The sequence below is a fragment of the Schistocerca americana genome, chromosome 8 (assembly GCF_021461395.2).
Source record: "Schistocerca americana isolate TAMUIC-IGC-003095 chromosome 8, iqSchAmer2.1, whole genome shotgun sequence".
In the NCBI taxonomy this organism is placed as follows: Eukaryota; Metazoa; Arthropoda; class Insecta; order Orthoptera; family Acrididae; genus Schistocerca; species Schistocerca americana.
Genome location: NC_060126.1, coordinates 286,970,508 through 286,984,968, shown reverse-complemented (window position 1 = coordinate 286,984,968; position 14,461 = coordinate 286,970,508). Strand labels below are relative to the sequence as shown.

The 14,461-nt window shown below is 42.1% G+C and overlaps 1 protein-coding gene across 1 annotated transcript in view; it reads left to right on the top strand.

The window, feature by feature from the left end:
* Positions 1-14,461, top strand: part of LOC124545475 (carboxypeptidase D-like) — a 256,584-nt gene that overhangs the window by 229,327 nt on the left and 12,796 nt on the right. Inside the window, exon 25 of the mRNA XM_047124408.1 lies at positions 10,127-10,420. Within this exon, the coding sequence (XP_046980364.1) occupies positions 10,127-10,420 (294 nt within the window). The remainder of the gene's footprint in view (positions 1-10,126; positions 10,421-14,461) is intronic.

The following is a 14,461-nucleotide window of genomic DNA, read 5'->3' as shown; positions in this document are numbered from 1 at the left end:
CAGAAGTTCCAGTCATTTCCAAAGGCCTCACTGTCAGTCCCACACAAAAGTTTAATCATGTTGGACTTGTCAAAGACCTAACTCCTTCTCCTGATGCCTACAGTTAAACACTTCTTTGCCACAAATCCCTACAACCAGAACCAACCTAATCTCAACATTGAATCTTGCCTCTCCCAGTCTATGCCACCATCCAACCATGACCCTCCTCCACCCCCACCTACATAACCACTTCCTGGTCACCTTCCAGGAGTTCTTTACCTCTAACTTGACCTCACCATTCTTCCCCAGGATGCTTCCTAAGAACACTAATGTTTCAGCAGCAGAAAAGACACTAAAACACAATCTCAAAACAGATCCTGATAAGATCATTCTCTCTGCAGACAAGGGCTCCTCCACTGTTGTGATGAATCAGAAGGCTTCTGCCAACTGCCTGACCCCTCCACATACAAACTCTGCCACAGTTATTCCATCCCAGAAGTCCAACATAACATTCAAAACCTATTAAAATCCTTAGACCCCTCCCAGGACCTTCCCCCAAGTCCATATTCCTCTTCACACAAACAACAACCTGTAAATCTAACCTCTACATCCTCTCTAAAATCTATAAACCCAACAATCTGGGATGATCCATTGTAGCTGGTTATTGTGCTCCTACTGAGAGTTTTCCACTTTTGTTGATCATCTCCAACTCATTGCCTGAAACCTAGCCTCTCACATTAAAGTTACTAACCACTTCCATCACTGACTATCCACCTTGCTCACCCCTTTACCTCCTGGATCCCTCACTGTTGATACCATCTTCTTATACATCAACATTTCCCAGGCCCATGGCCTTCCTGTTATCAAACACTCTCTTCCAATGTCCTTCAGACTCCACATCCACTACATCATTCCTCATACACCTTCCCAGCTATATCCAGACACACAAATATTTCACCTCTGTGGAGAAGGTATGTAATCAAGTCCATTGCACACCCAGAGAGGCCTATGTGGCACCTCCTATACCAACCTTTTCACGGTCCATCTAGAGGAAACTTTCCTTGCCTCTCAAATTTCCAAATACCTTGTCTGTTCAAGTTCGTTAATGATATGTTAATGATCTCTCAGGGCTAAGACACCCTATCCTCATTCCTTCACAAGCTCTACAGCTTCTGTCCCATCCATTTCAACTGGTCCTCCTCAACTCAGCATGCCACCTTCCACAACGTTCGCATCCACCTGTTGGATGGTTACATCCACACTTCTTTCATATCAAACCCACTAACCACCAGCACATACATTTTGACAGCTGTCATCCTTCCAATGCTAAAAAATCCCTTCCATGCACTGTGGTCACCTGGGGATGGCTTATCTACAGCAAGAACTCCATTGCACAGTATGTTGGAGGTCTCATGAAGGCCTTCACAGGCAGGCACTATCCCTCAGACATAGCTTGCAAACAGATTTTCTGTGCCATATCCCCACATACCCCTAATCTCCCATCCCCTCCTCCAACAAAGAATCAGCTGCAAACGAGCACCCACCTCATCACCCAGTATCGTCATGGACTGGAGCAGCTGAACCATATTCTTTGCCAGGGCTTTGATTATCTTTCATCATGTTCTGATATGAGGGACATCCTACCTAAATTACTTTCCACCCCTCCCAAAGTGCTGCTCCATCGCCCACCTAATCTACGTAATATCCTAGTCCATCCTGATGCCACTCCTACCATCAACCGCTTGTCCTAGGGATCATACCCCTGTGGTAGAGCCAGGTGCAAACATGCCCAGTCCACCCTCCCAGCACTTCCTACTCCAGTCCCTAACCCATGAAAGGCTGGACCACCTGTGAAAGCAGCCATGTATACACCAATTCTGCTGCAATCAATGCACAGCTTTCTATTACTCTATAACAACAAACCAGCTGCCTACCAGAAAGACTGCCCACCATCAAACTGTGCCCAAGAACAAAGTGACGAGCCATTGGCACAACATGCAGCTGAGCTCAAAATGCTCAGTTTCAGTGGCTGCCTGACAATCTGGGTGATCTGGATCCTTCTCTCCTCTACCAGTTCCTCTAAACCACACAGATGGGAATTATCCTTGCAAGACATCTGTTGCTCTGCTGCAACCCTCTCTGTTAACCAACTATTTCCACACCCTCCACCCAACAGTTTTCCCTTCCTCTGTTCTCTCACCCCTTCCCAATTCATGTGTCTATGTCACCTTCATTGTGTGCCACTCCCCACTGGCTCCAACACTCATGTCCACATGGCTAGCCTGTGAACCTGACACCTGTCCCACCTGCATTCCTAGCCAGCGGGCCATCTGTCTTCCTCCAAATCATTAGCTACCCAACCCAACTCCTCTTCCTGTCTTCTGCCTGTCTTCCCCTCTTTCCACTCCACCCCACCTTAGTCCACCTCCTGAACTGCCATCCTGACACTGTGCGTCCAGAAGGTGCTATGTAGGAGCAATATGTGTACTCTAGCTTGAAATTATTTATTCCAAAAGCTAGCAAGTTTTCTTTCTTTTTTCTGTGTTTTCTCAAGGACTCAACACTTCTGCTTTTTGACGAGTGGCCTCCATCACTCCTAAAATATTTGCATTCTGCCAGAACTTTCCTACTATAATTATGTTTTAACTTCACTCTTTATGTTACACACGCTTCTAATATTGCAACTAAGGCACTTCTGGTAGGTTGCAGATCATACTCACTCACTTCATTGACTTCTGTGAAATGTAACAATCCCATGCCATTCTCAATTTCTGTCTTCTGTTTTCTCTCGTTCGCACTGCTCCTTTCCACCCAGTGATACCCATCAGTCTGCAGTCTGAGGTCACGTACTTCTTGATAATACAGTGGTGTGGAGAATTCCATCTTCCTGTCATACATCTGACCGATTATTCTACCATTCTGAAAACATAGCCTGCCCATTCAATTGTCTTGCTTTTGCATTGATCACTACCAAGAGCTCATCCAGCTACCGTATTTACTCGAATCTAAGCCGCACTCGAATCTAAGCCGCACCTGAAAAATGAGACTCGAAATCAAGGAAAAAAATTTTCCCGATTCTAAGCCGCACCTGAAATTTGAGACTCGAAATTCAAGGGGAGATAAAAGTTTTAGGCCGCACCTCCAAATCGAAACAAAATTGGTCCATTATAATATGAGACACAATTTAGGTCGAATGAATGACGAAACAGCTACAGTAGTTTGGTTCGAGTCATAAGCTTAGCAGTTAAGCTTAACCAGGTAGCCATTGCTATGCGTCAGGCGCTCCGTCCGTATTTATACGGGTACCCTTCCTTTTTCACGTGCTTCGTCTGGTTTGAATTGATTGCTTATTTTTCTTTGATCTGATAAGTGCTGTTATGTGTTTATGTCACTCTAAGCTGAAAATGCATTACTGTACTGTGTCATGCATTGTTTGTCACATTCTGATAATGAGTGTTTACAGCCTGTCGCCGCTCGCGGGATGGCTTGCTCTTGTGCATGGTTACTTACACTGCTGCTTTCTTTGATAATGATCAACAAAAACCAAATAATAGACTGCATATGATGGAAGATGTTCTGAACGAGAGTTTAGCGAACATTTTTCTCCGTTTGAAAATCTTTGCAGACGCCTCTTTAGTACATTATATTCTGCACAGAAATTAGTCATCTTAGATTTAAAAATCTAGTCAATTGCTGTGCTTCGTTTCTGATTGTATCACTGTTAGGCATAAGAATAATACGAATATAAACATAACATGATATGTGTATTCTTCTGCGTTTGCTGTTGTCTCGCTCTAGTTTCGTAGTTTATTAGGCAGACAGGATTTAAATGAGACAGCAGAAAACACGAAAAAATACATGGCAAAATGTTTATATTCGTATTATTCTTATGGTGAAGAGAATACTGCATGTGATTCACAATTCATAAAAGTTCCTAGTAGCAACCATCTCTTCTCAAAGGTAGGAAAAAATTGAGGACGTAGAGTTTCCCTTATTGACAAACATCCCAAACAGTCTTGCCAGTCGGATTTTCGTAGTACATTGAACTGCTGCTAGAAGATGAACAATACGAAATTTCTATTTACTTCGTTGGATAATGTATGAAAGTGCAGTGGTCGAAACTCGGGGCGGAGAAAAAAAAACTCGTTTTCCACCTTTTTTTTTAAATTTATTTACTGATGAAGAGGTTTTGGCGCCAGTATTTATCTTTGTGCCTGCAAAACATGCCTGTTGTAGCGCTACATATATTCGATGGCAGAAGTTGGTTGTGGCAGCACCTACCAACATTTTTCAGAACTTCCGCTTACTTTGCACTCGATTCTAAGCCACAGGCGGTTTTTTGGATTACAAAAAGGGGAAAAAAGTGCGGCTTAGATTCGCGTAAATACGGTAGCTTAAGCAGTTCTTCATTGGATCTCCAAACCTGTCTGTGTGTTGCTTGCTCTGTCTTTTTTTCCTGTATATCATATTTGAAGACAGAGAGCTGGTGATCATCTCTTTTTTGGTTATGCTCTAAGTTTCAGCTGCATACAGCAAATGTGTTTAGAGCTTCAGCTTGGTTCTTCTGGTCATGGATTTGGAGGATAGAAGGTTTTGAAGGGAAAGTACAGTTTGTTCATATTCTATAGTCTAATTTGATTATTGACTTGTTCCCTATTGCAGTAAGGCATTTGAAGTTGGGATTGTTCTTCAGAGTGTAGATTTTTATGTAAATATCATCATATTCTTTAGTCATGTTGTCCCTTTGTATGGAAGTGTATTCTGTCTTTTCCTCATTAAATTTTAAATCTATTTTCATAGTGATTTCATTTAGTTTCTTGAACAGTGTTGTAATTTCACCACTTTTTTCCTGTTAAAATTGTCATCTGCAAAGTCCAGTATATTTAATTTTGTGATGTTCCCATTTGTTGCTTGTTTGGTTTCTCTTACCACTTTTTTATGACAAGATTGAGTGACAAGATCGAGTTTAAGTGGGAATACCACATCACCTTGCTTCAGTGCAGAAGGATCTGAGTAGTTACTTTTATTGTTGACAATAATGCTTGACTTCACTAAATGTGATGCCACATTGTGTTGTTTTCTGTAGATCTTTTCACTCCTCTAGTCTATGCAGCACCTTTATACTATCCAGCTCTTCTTATATCCAGGACATGGCCTTTTGGCTTCTTCAATACATATGTAGAAGTGAGACATCTTCTCCTTCCACCTTTGTGGCATTTCTTTTTCAGGTAACTTGGTAACCTCTTTAGACAGTTGAAGGAAGTTGAGGAGGGATTGCTCATACAATGGGTTCTGTCCAGCTCAAATTTAAGCCTCTCCTTATTAGCAGCCATATCACAACACACAGAGATTGATGATTGGAAAATTGGGAATGAGGAGCTGGGAGTGGAAGTTGCCAGGCCAAGAAAAAACATCATTCCCTAAGAGAAACCAAAAATTTATTTACTCTGGCCAGTACAGCATTAATAAGATAAGAATCATTAAGAGTTGCCAAAAGGCTTATAATAAAAAAACACTGTGCGAAAGAGACACTAAATACTTTTACAGCAGATTGGATAAACTATACAACTAGGTGGTAGCCCCTGTCATCAGTATTGGATGTATACCTTGCCTGAGTCCCTGACTAAGTTCTCACAGTAACTGGCATATTGTAAAACTAAGAAAAAAAATCATTAAGACCTACACACAACAATTTTGCACCCAAAAAGAAAGCCAAGGCAAACACCTTCATGTGCTCTTAAGCCCCCCAAATATCTAAAATTAGTAAAACATTGATAAACATGCTTTATATTAACTAATACAATCAATATGGTGATTAACCCATAGGAAAAACATCTAGCAAAATTAATAAAATTACAATTTTGAGCTTTAGGAAAAAGTAAGTTAAAGTTAATCAGCTGATAAATTCATCTCGGGTTATCAGCCACCACTTGGCTGATAACTCAAGAAGAATTCATCTGTGGAATATGCCGAGAAAGACCGCAATCGCAGTTAATCAGTTTGTCCAACTCTAAAATACAGAACAGGCATTGTAGCAACTGATACTGCATGACAGTCCATGCAAAACCGGTCAGTATGAGTGTCAAAACACAGAGTTAGATGTTCAGAAATATGCTCACCAATTTTAATTTCCCTATTGATGGTAGCTGATGCATGGGAAAAAGTTGGCAGCAGCAAGTTCCTCAGTCATCCAGCCTCTGCCTGCCCCTAACCAGAGCTCTAGAAGTCCTACAGATTTTTGCAAGCATGTATGCTTCCTCTTATAGTCCGTGAGACGAGTGATTGGTACTGACAGTTCCGGCGGGCAGACGGCGCTGTTGCCGAACGTGGCTCACAGCATGCGGTGCCCTGTCTGCTACACGCATTCTCTAGCAGCAGAAATAAAAGCGAGACAAAATACAAGTCGTATTGGTACGCGTGAATTTATTTAAAGTTGATGCTTGAAATATATTAACTCGAAAACTGATAAGAGCTATTTAGTACAAGTATCTAAGATGCTGAAACATAATAAAGTTATTTGTTAAACTTCACAACTGAAATGAAAACTATTTTCGCAAGTTGTTGAACATTAGCAGTTTTGGTTTCCATTGTTAAGTACTAGCATTATTAATTTGTTCTACTACAAGCTACAGAATAATTGGTCAGTGTATTAAGAGTTATAATCTGAAGAAAGTACTCACAATATGATGATCTGGTTGTAGATCGATAGCAAACTCCCTCCTTACATTCCTGAATACGTTGTAGTTACTGTAATGGAAAAACACCACTCACGTCACTGTCAGAATCTGATTTGACATTGTCTTCCTCAGCACTACTCGAACTATCACTGCTCTCTCCCAGATGTATAATTAAATTTTCGATGCATTCTTCCACAACCCCTTCGGTTTTGGGCGCCTCTCTGATGGCACTTGCAGTGCTGTTTACAATTTTAGCCCACGTCTTGCTTGTCACTTTATTGATAGCTGCTGGAAGGAGAGTTTCCACTTCAGAGATCGTGAATTTTTTATTGTTTGCAGCAATGTAATTTTTTATCTGCGCCCACACTCCTTCAATTGCATTGAAGTGACAGTGGTATGGAGGAAGCCGAACGATTTCATGCCCATGCCTTTTAGCAATCTCGTCAATTACATATGTTGGAAATTGGGGTTTCTTTTGTGCCACAATTTCGAGCAGTTCCGCCTTCCTTAAATCTTCTCTGAAATCTACTTTTCGCCGTTTCAACCACTGAATGATATCGTCTTTTTTTGTTGCCAAGGTTGGTGCCTTATCGTGAACAACGGAATGATAAGGCGCATTGTCCATAACAATCACTGATGGACTTGTCAGATTCGTCATAAGCGATGTCTCGAACCATTCTTGAAACACTACACTGTTCATTTCTTCATGGTAATCTCCCGTCTTTTTTGACGGAAACATTTTCAAGCAGTTTGGCACAAAACCTTTCGATGTTCCTGCATGTAAGACAATAATACGCCCTCCTTTGCCAACAGACACTGCCATTGTCCCCTCGGGCGTTCCATCATTCCAGCCTCTACGTAAAGAATGGCTGGCATTGACCCAAGTTTCATCTAACCACACTATACTTTCGAATTCCACACCCATGATTCTGCGCAGAAATATGCACCGCCATGCAACTACATCTGTCCTTTCCATTAATATTTTGCGTCTGTTAAAGCCTATGTCTTTCAACACTGTACGCAATGAAAATTTGCTCCCTTTAAAAAGATCGTCTTTCTGAAGTGACACCTGTAATTTAGATAGAGTGGGGTGTTCCCTTCTCTTATAATAGCTGTATATATGACGACGAATAGCGTCTTTCTGAAAATCGTCCAAAGCTGTCACCTGCTTATTTCTCAGTCGCTTCTTTCCTGGTGTGTGCAGCTTTGTTGTGCCACTCTTATCACAAGCTACACTATACTGTTCTTTCCCTATCTTTACAACAGTGTTCTTACTTATTTTCAATGCTGCTGCAGTTCTCTTCACAACCTGAACAACAGGAATTAAGGGCCCACCGTTGTCCTTTTCTTTCTCAAAGTAATCCCTCACAGAGCACACGAATTCACGGGCCTGGGTGTGTAGCACACTTTTCTTCCTCCGTTTCACTTCTTGTGTTGGGCTGGTACTACCCGCCACACTAGACATTGTTTACAATGAAACATAAACAAAGAAACACTAAAAACAACAAAAACGAAATAAACTGCGAATTCAACTTCAGAGAAACGACGAACGACCGCACCGCCTGCACGCGAGACACTGGTAAGTTTCATAAGCGCACGCGACCGGGTTTCAGAGCGGCAACGTGGCCCTTGCTACCCGCTCAAAGTCAGGCCGTCATTGGCTGCCTGCCTGCAGTCGCTAGGCAACGGAAAGACGCTACCGAGCTGTCAATACCAAAGACTCGTCTCCCAGACTATAGGAGTCTGCACAGCCCTGGCACGTGACACTTGGCAGACACTACTTTGCCAATCTGCTCCAGTATGAACATCAAAACAGAATCAGTTCCAGCCTGTACAGTGATCCCTGTAAAAGCCTCACAAGCAGACAAGTTGTGCCATATCTTGGGATGCAGCAGAACCCGTTGCTGGTAACTACCACAGACAATAGTGGAAAACCACTACTGATATGAGCCAACACCACTCAATAGTGTTACAGCCAAATAAGAAAGTTTATATGTTGGAGTAGTCGTCAAGCCCAATAATCATCCTATAGATGTCATTGAGGGCTATATCTACATTAGCGTGAAATGACCTGTACCATATTGAGGAACCATATTTAATGGCAAAAAAAAAGATGCACATAGGCTCCTACTCTTGGATAATGTTTTATCCAAGAGTAGAAGCCTATGTGCATTACCATCAGTCCCAAATCTGATTGCTTTGTTTGGAGATTTTTAATTTGTTACTCTTACACTGGTTTTTGATGTGTGACATTAAAGGGTTTGGTCTTGGTTCTTATTCTAAAAACACTACAGATTTACAAGGCCAGTGGTCAAGTATGTAGTGTCAGTCAGTGCCATTCATTCTTGACCTTCTTAGAATAATATTCTATTTGATACACTGAACATTAAGTTCCGTGTCATGATGAGAGATGTCTGATAACCATGAGCCATTGCCACTTTGGACCTATTCTTTACAGCCTCAACAAATCAATTATATGAATCAACCTTTAAATTCAGCTGGTACCTGGATAATGGTATAAGGATGTGATTGTACATATTTCAGTTTCCTCCATCAGAACTGCATAATTTTCCATTTCACTGAAAACAGTTTGTATGATTTGCATACTTGGTTGAACAAAGATGGCACTTCCATATTTGCATTGGGTCAGTAGCTAATTGCTGTACGTTTATTTTCGCTGCAAACGTATTATAGCTTCCGTAAGACTCTTGTATGTGCTGTACTGGCAGAGATATTCCATTGTTTCCCCTTTTGGTGTTGACATCAAAATTGAAAGAAGAAATATTAAAATAATTGTATATCTCCTTTGAGCACAACCATTGCCTCAGGTGACCCACAGAAAACTTAATCAGAATGAGCTAACAAGAATTTATACCTGCTCCTCCTGACTGCCGTGCAAGCCAGATCCATAAATATGAACACACTATAACCTTGCTGGAGCTATTATTTTTCATTCACTGTCAATGATAATTCTTTTTCTGCTTATGGCATGGATAAATATTACAAAATAAAACCATCACACTCTTTTATAAGCGCAGTTATCAGAGATATTTTAGTAAATTGATTTAACGTAACTGAATAATTGTAATGTTCTTTGCTTAGGACCAACATAACCTCACATGCTTTTACAAGGTTGTCTCAGTGCAGAAGAGTATGAGCAGGCTTCAGCATTTTAAAGCAATTTCTAAGTACCATATGCAGCAAGCCCTAAGACAAGACAGAATGTATTTCATTTTCAGTAAAGAACAAAGAGTTATGCTTTAATCCATACTTTTTTTAATGCTTTTCTTGTCATTATTAATATTATTAGTAAGGATAAAAGTACCCTTCATCTTTTTCATTCCTGTGTTAGACTGGTGTAGTTAGCACTTAAAGAATGGTTCTACATTCCATATACTAATGATGTATCTAATAACACGGTCAGAAATAATTACTAATTAACCAAAACTGTAACAATACTGCTTTTTCAGGTTATGTGACAGACAATGCTAATTCACCAGTGGCTCATGCAGAGATTAGAGTGGCAGGAAATCAGTTTGTTGCAAGAACAACAGAATTTGGTCATTTCTGGAGACCGCTTCCATTCAGAAACACTGAACCTGAGTTGGAAGTAGCAGCTTCTGCTCCTGGTTACCTGTCAGCAGCTCGCCTTCTTCAGCTTCCGGAGTCAGGGGAGATGCACACACCATCAGCTTTGATGTTCCATATAGAAAGGGATGCCCGTGTACTTGGCATGCCACGGCTTGCCTTTGTTGTTGTGGCTGGTAAGTGTTTTGAGAATATCCTTTTATTGAAGATTATTGAAAATACTCCATAAGCAATGAACAGATGATACTGCACAGATTTTAAAACAAAAGCTGCCAACAACCCAATGACTGGTTTGAACACCACTGTGCTTTACTAGGCATAGTCCCCTTCTTGTGATGCAATTTAATGTGGAGTCTGAACTATGATGCAACTGAGCATTTTTTAGAGATAAACAGAGATGAAAGATGGGACAAATGGCAAATAAAAATCCTAGGACTGTTCAGGGATTGAACCAGACACCTTTAGATTTGTTGTCCGGCACTTTAAAAATGAGCCTTTGTACTGTACAGCTACATTCCAATAAATTTACTTCTTGGTTTCACAAATGGCGAAATAAATGTTGTTAGTGCAAAGGGAGAAAGTGAGTGGCAGCTTAGATATTAAAATTGTTAAAGAGGGGGATGGCAATATGGTGTTCATTCATAGTAAGGCATGCTGTCTGGTGTTGATGACATGTTCCTGTAGTTTTTTACATCATTAATGAGACTAAATACACCAAAGGTTTCAAGTGTTCCAACAACTGAACATACAAGAGATTAAGATGCGGGAAATGAGCTAGCCAATGTACTGCCCCCCCCCCCCCCCCCCCCCTCTCCCCTCCCCCGACCCATCCAGTGCTCTTTAAATGTCTGTGTAAGGTTTTCTGTGTCTTTTGAGAGAAATTTGTCTGACTCTCCATCATGTGTGAACCACATCTCCAGTTGTTGGACTGGTACCTCCTCCAGCAGGACAGGCAAATCGTTTGATAGGAACCAAAGATACCATGCACCAGTGAACCTGTTTGGTAGTGTGGTAAGATTCTGTTAGTCTGTTGCCAATAATTTCTGCCCATACATTAACTGAAAATAGGTGCTGATGCCTTGCTTCTTCAACTGTATGTAGATTTGCATTAGCCCACAAGTTGGTTATGAAAATTGACAATTCTGTCTCACATGAAACCATCCTTATTTGTGAACAGTATCTTTGTTGTGAAAAGTGGATCTTCACCACATGTTATTAACAGGCATTGGTGGAACTGCATTCTGGCAGGCACGTCTTCTTGGCCATAGGGCTTGGACATGCTGTACATGATACAGGTATAGCAGTTGTTCAGGATTGATCAGGCTGAAGGATGACTAACCCCAATAAATCGTGAAATTCTATACACAAGAGTTCCATGATCTTCTTCCACTCATTGAAATACGTGCTTCTCCACAACAAGTGTATGAATGGTGGAATATCTGTCACAATCTGCCATTGGTAGAGGTATGGGTGCGGAGTCTCTTAATCGCCAGAAAGAACAGCTAAATAATTGTGCAGGTGATAGGCTGTGTTCTTGGTATTTTGCAGCATTTGGAACATGGACTAAACGGTTGCTTCCATTTGCTAGACTATAACAGAAGACCATGCCTGCCATTTCCCATGTGGAATAATGGGCTTCTATTACACTAGTAAGGTACAGAGATAACACTACAGTGTAAAAATACTTCCCAAACTCGTCAAAACACAAATTGCTTCTATTAGAACTAATGTATGCACTGTACTTACCAAGAAATGTGAACACGGTTTACAGGAATAACACTAACAGATGTTTACTGCTACCTGTATCCATGGACACAACAGAGGAATGTGTTGCTATTTTTTTTTACTGTATTCTGTAGGTAATTCATTGTAGCAAAGAGCTTGCAGTGCAAGAGGTGTTTCACAGTGGCAAAGATAAACAAGAGCTCATAACTTGTAAGATATGTACACTCCTGGAAATGGAAAAAAGAACACATTGACACCGGTGTGACAGACCCACCATACTTGCTCCGGACACTGCGAGAGGGCTGTACAAGCAATGATCACACGCACGGCACAGCGGACACACCAGGAACCGCGGTGTTGGCCGTCGAATGGCGCTAGCTGCGCAGCATTTGTGCACCGCCGCCGTCAGTGTCAGCCAGTTTGCCGTGGCATACGGAGCTCCATCGCAGTCTTTAACACTGGTAGCATGCCGCGACAGCGTGGACGTGAACCGTATGTGCAGTTGACGGACTTTGAGCGAGGGCGTATAGTGGGCATGCGGGAGGCCGGGTGGACGTACCGCCGAATTGCTCAACACGTGGGGCGTGAGGTCTCCACAGTACATCGATGTTGTCGCCAGTGGTCGGCGGAAGGTGCACGTGCCCGTCGACCTGGGACCGGACCGCAGCGACGCACGGATGCACGCCAAGACCGTAGGATCTTACGCAGTGGCGTATGGGACCGCACCGCCACTTCCCAGCAAATTAGGGACACTGTTGCTCCTGGGGTATCGGCGAGGACCATTCGCAACCGTCTCCATGAAGCTGAAGCTGGGCTACGGTCCCGCACACCGTTAGGCCGTCTTCCGCTCACGCCCCAACATCGTGCAGCCCGCCTCCAGTGGTGTTGCGACAGGCGTGAATGGAGGGACGAATGGAGACGTGTCGTCTTCAGCGATGAGAGTCGCTTCTGCCTTGGTGCCAATGATGGTCGTATGTGTGTTTGGCGCCGTGCAGGTGAGCGCCACAATCAGGACTGCATATGACCGAGGCACACAGGGCCAACACCCGGCATCATGGTGTGGGGAGCGATCTCTTACACTGGCCGTACACCACTGGTGATCGTCGAGGGGACACTGAATAGTGCACGGTACAGCCAAACCGTCATCGAACCCATCGTTCTACCATTCCTAGACCGGCAAGGGAACTTGCTGTTCCAACAGGACAATGCACGTCCGCATGTATCCCGTGCCACCCAACGTGCTCTAGAAGGTGTAAGTCAACTACCCTGGCCAGCAAGATCTCCGGATCTGTCCCCCATTGAGCATGTTTGGGACTGGATGAAGCGTCGTCACACGCGGTCTGCACGTCCAGCATGAACGCTGGTCCAACTGAGGCGCCAGGTGGAAATGGCATGGCAAGCCGTTCCACAGGACTACATCCAGCATCTCTACGATCGTCTCCATGGGAGAATAGCAGCCTGCATTGCTGCGAAAGGTGGATATACACTGTACTAGTGCCGACATTGTGCATGCTCTGTTGCCTGTGTCTATGTGCCTGTGGTTCTGTCAGTGTGATCATGTGATGTATCTGACCCCAGGAATGTGTCAATAAAGTTTCCCCTTCCTGGGACAATGAATTCACGATGTTCTTATTTCAATTTCCAGGAGTGTATTTTATAACCCATAAGGATCAACATGGTGCAGTGATTAGCACACAGCACTCACATTTGGGAGGACATTGGTTCAAATCCACATCCAACCCATCAGATTTAGGTTTTTCGCAATTTCCGTAAGTCACTCTTGGCAAATGACAGGATGGCTCCTTTGAAAGGGTACAGCCAATTTCCAGACCTTGAAACAATCTGACTTGTGGTTCGTCTCTAATGGCCTCAGTGTCAGCAGGATGTTAAACCTTGCTTCTGCTGCCTTTATAGCATTGTGCTATGCCAATGTACAGTTCAAAGTCATAGTTTTGTGTCATCAGGATTGTCTGTTGTTGCTTAACAGAAAGCCCTAATGATGATGCTGTCACTTCTAAATGTATGTTGGCATAATAAAATGACATTAGACTGTAGACTGCATTTATTATTGGATCAGTCTGTGAGGAAAGAACCAGTGGTCTGGTTCTGGAGATCTTATATTTTGATAATTTTTTGTTACATTGACCGTCAATTTTGTCTGCATGAAAAATCCCAAATTAAAATTTTTTGAATCATTCAGTTTTGAGTAATTAATTTTTAAAGTTTCCAAAATTGTATGATTTTTGTAATGTTTTGAAACCTTAAAATGGCCACATTTTAAAAACTGATGTACAGACCTAAAATTTGTACCATTTTTTTTTATAAGCTTCAATAATATGTACTACTTTTGATTGTTCATAAAAATGCTGAATTTTCCAAACCATTTTTTTAATTTTTAAAATTTCAAAATAGGAATTTTTGTTTTGTTTTGAAAAAAATGTGCATTAGTCATACTATTTTTCAAATGTGTGTGTGTGTGTGTGTGTGTGTGT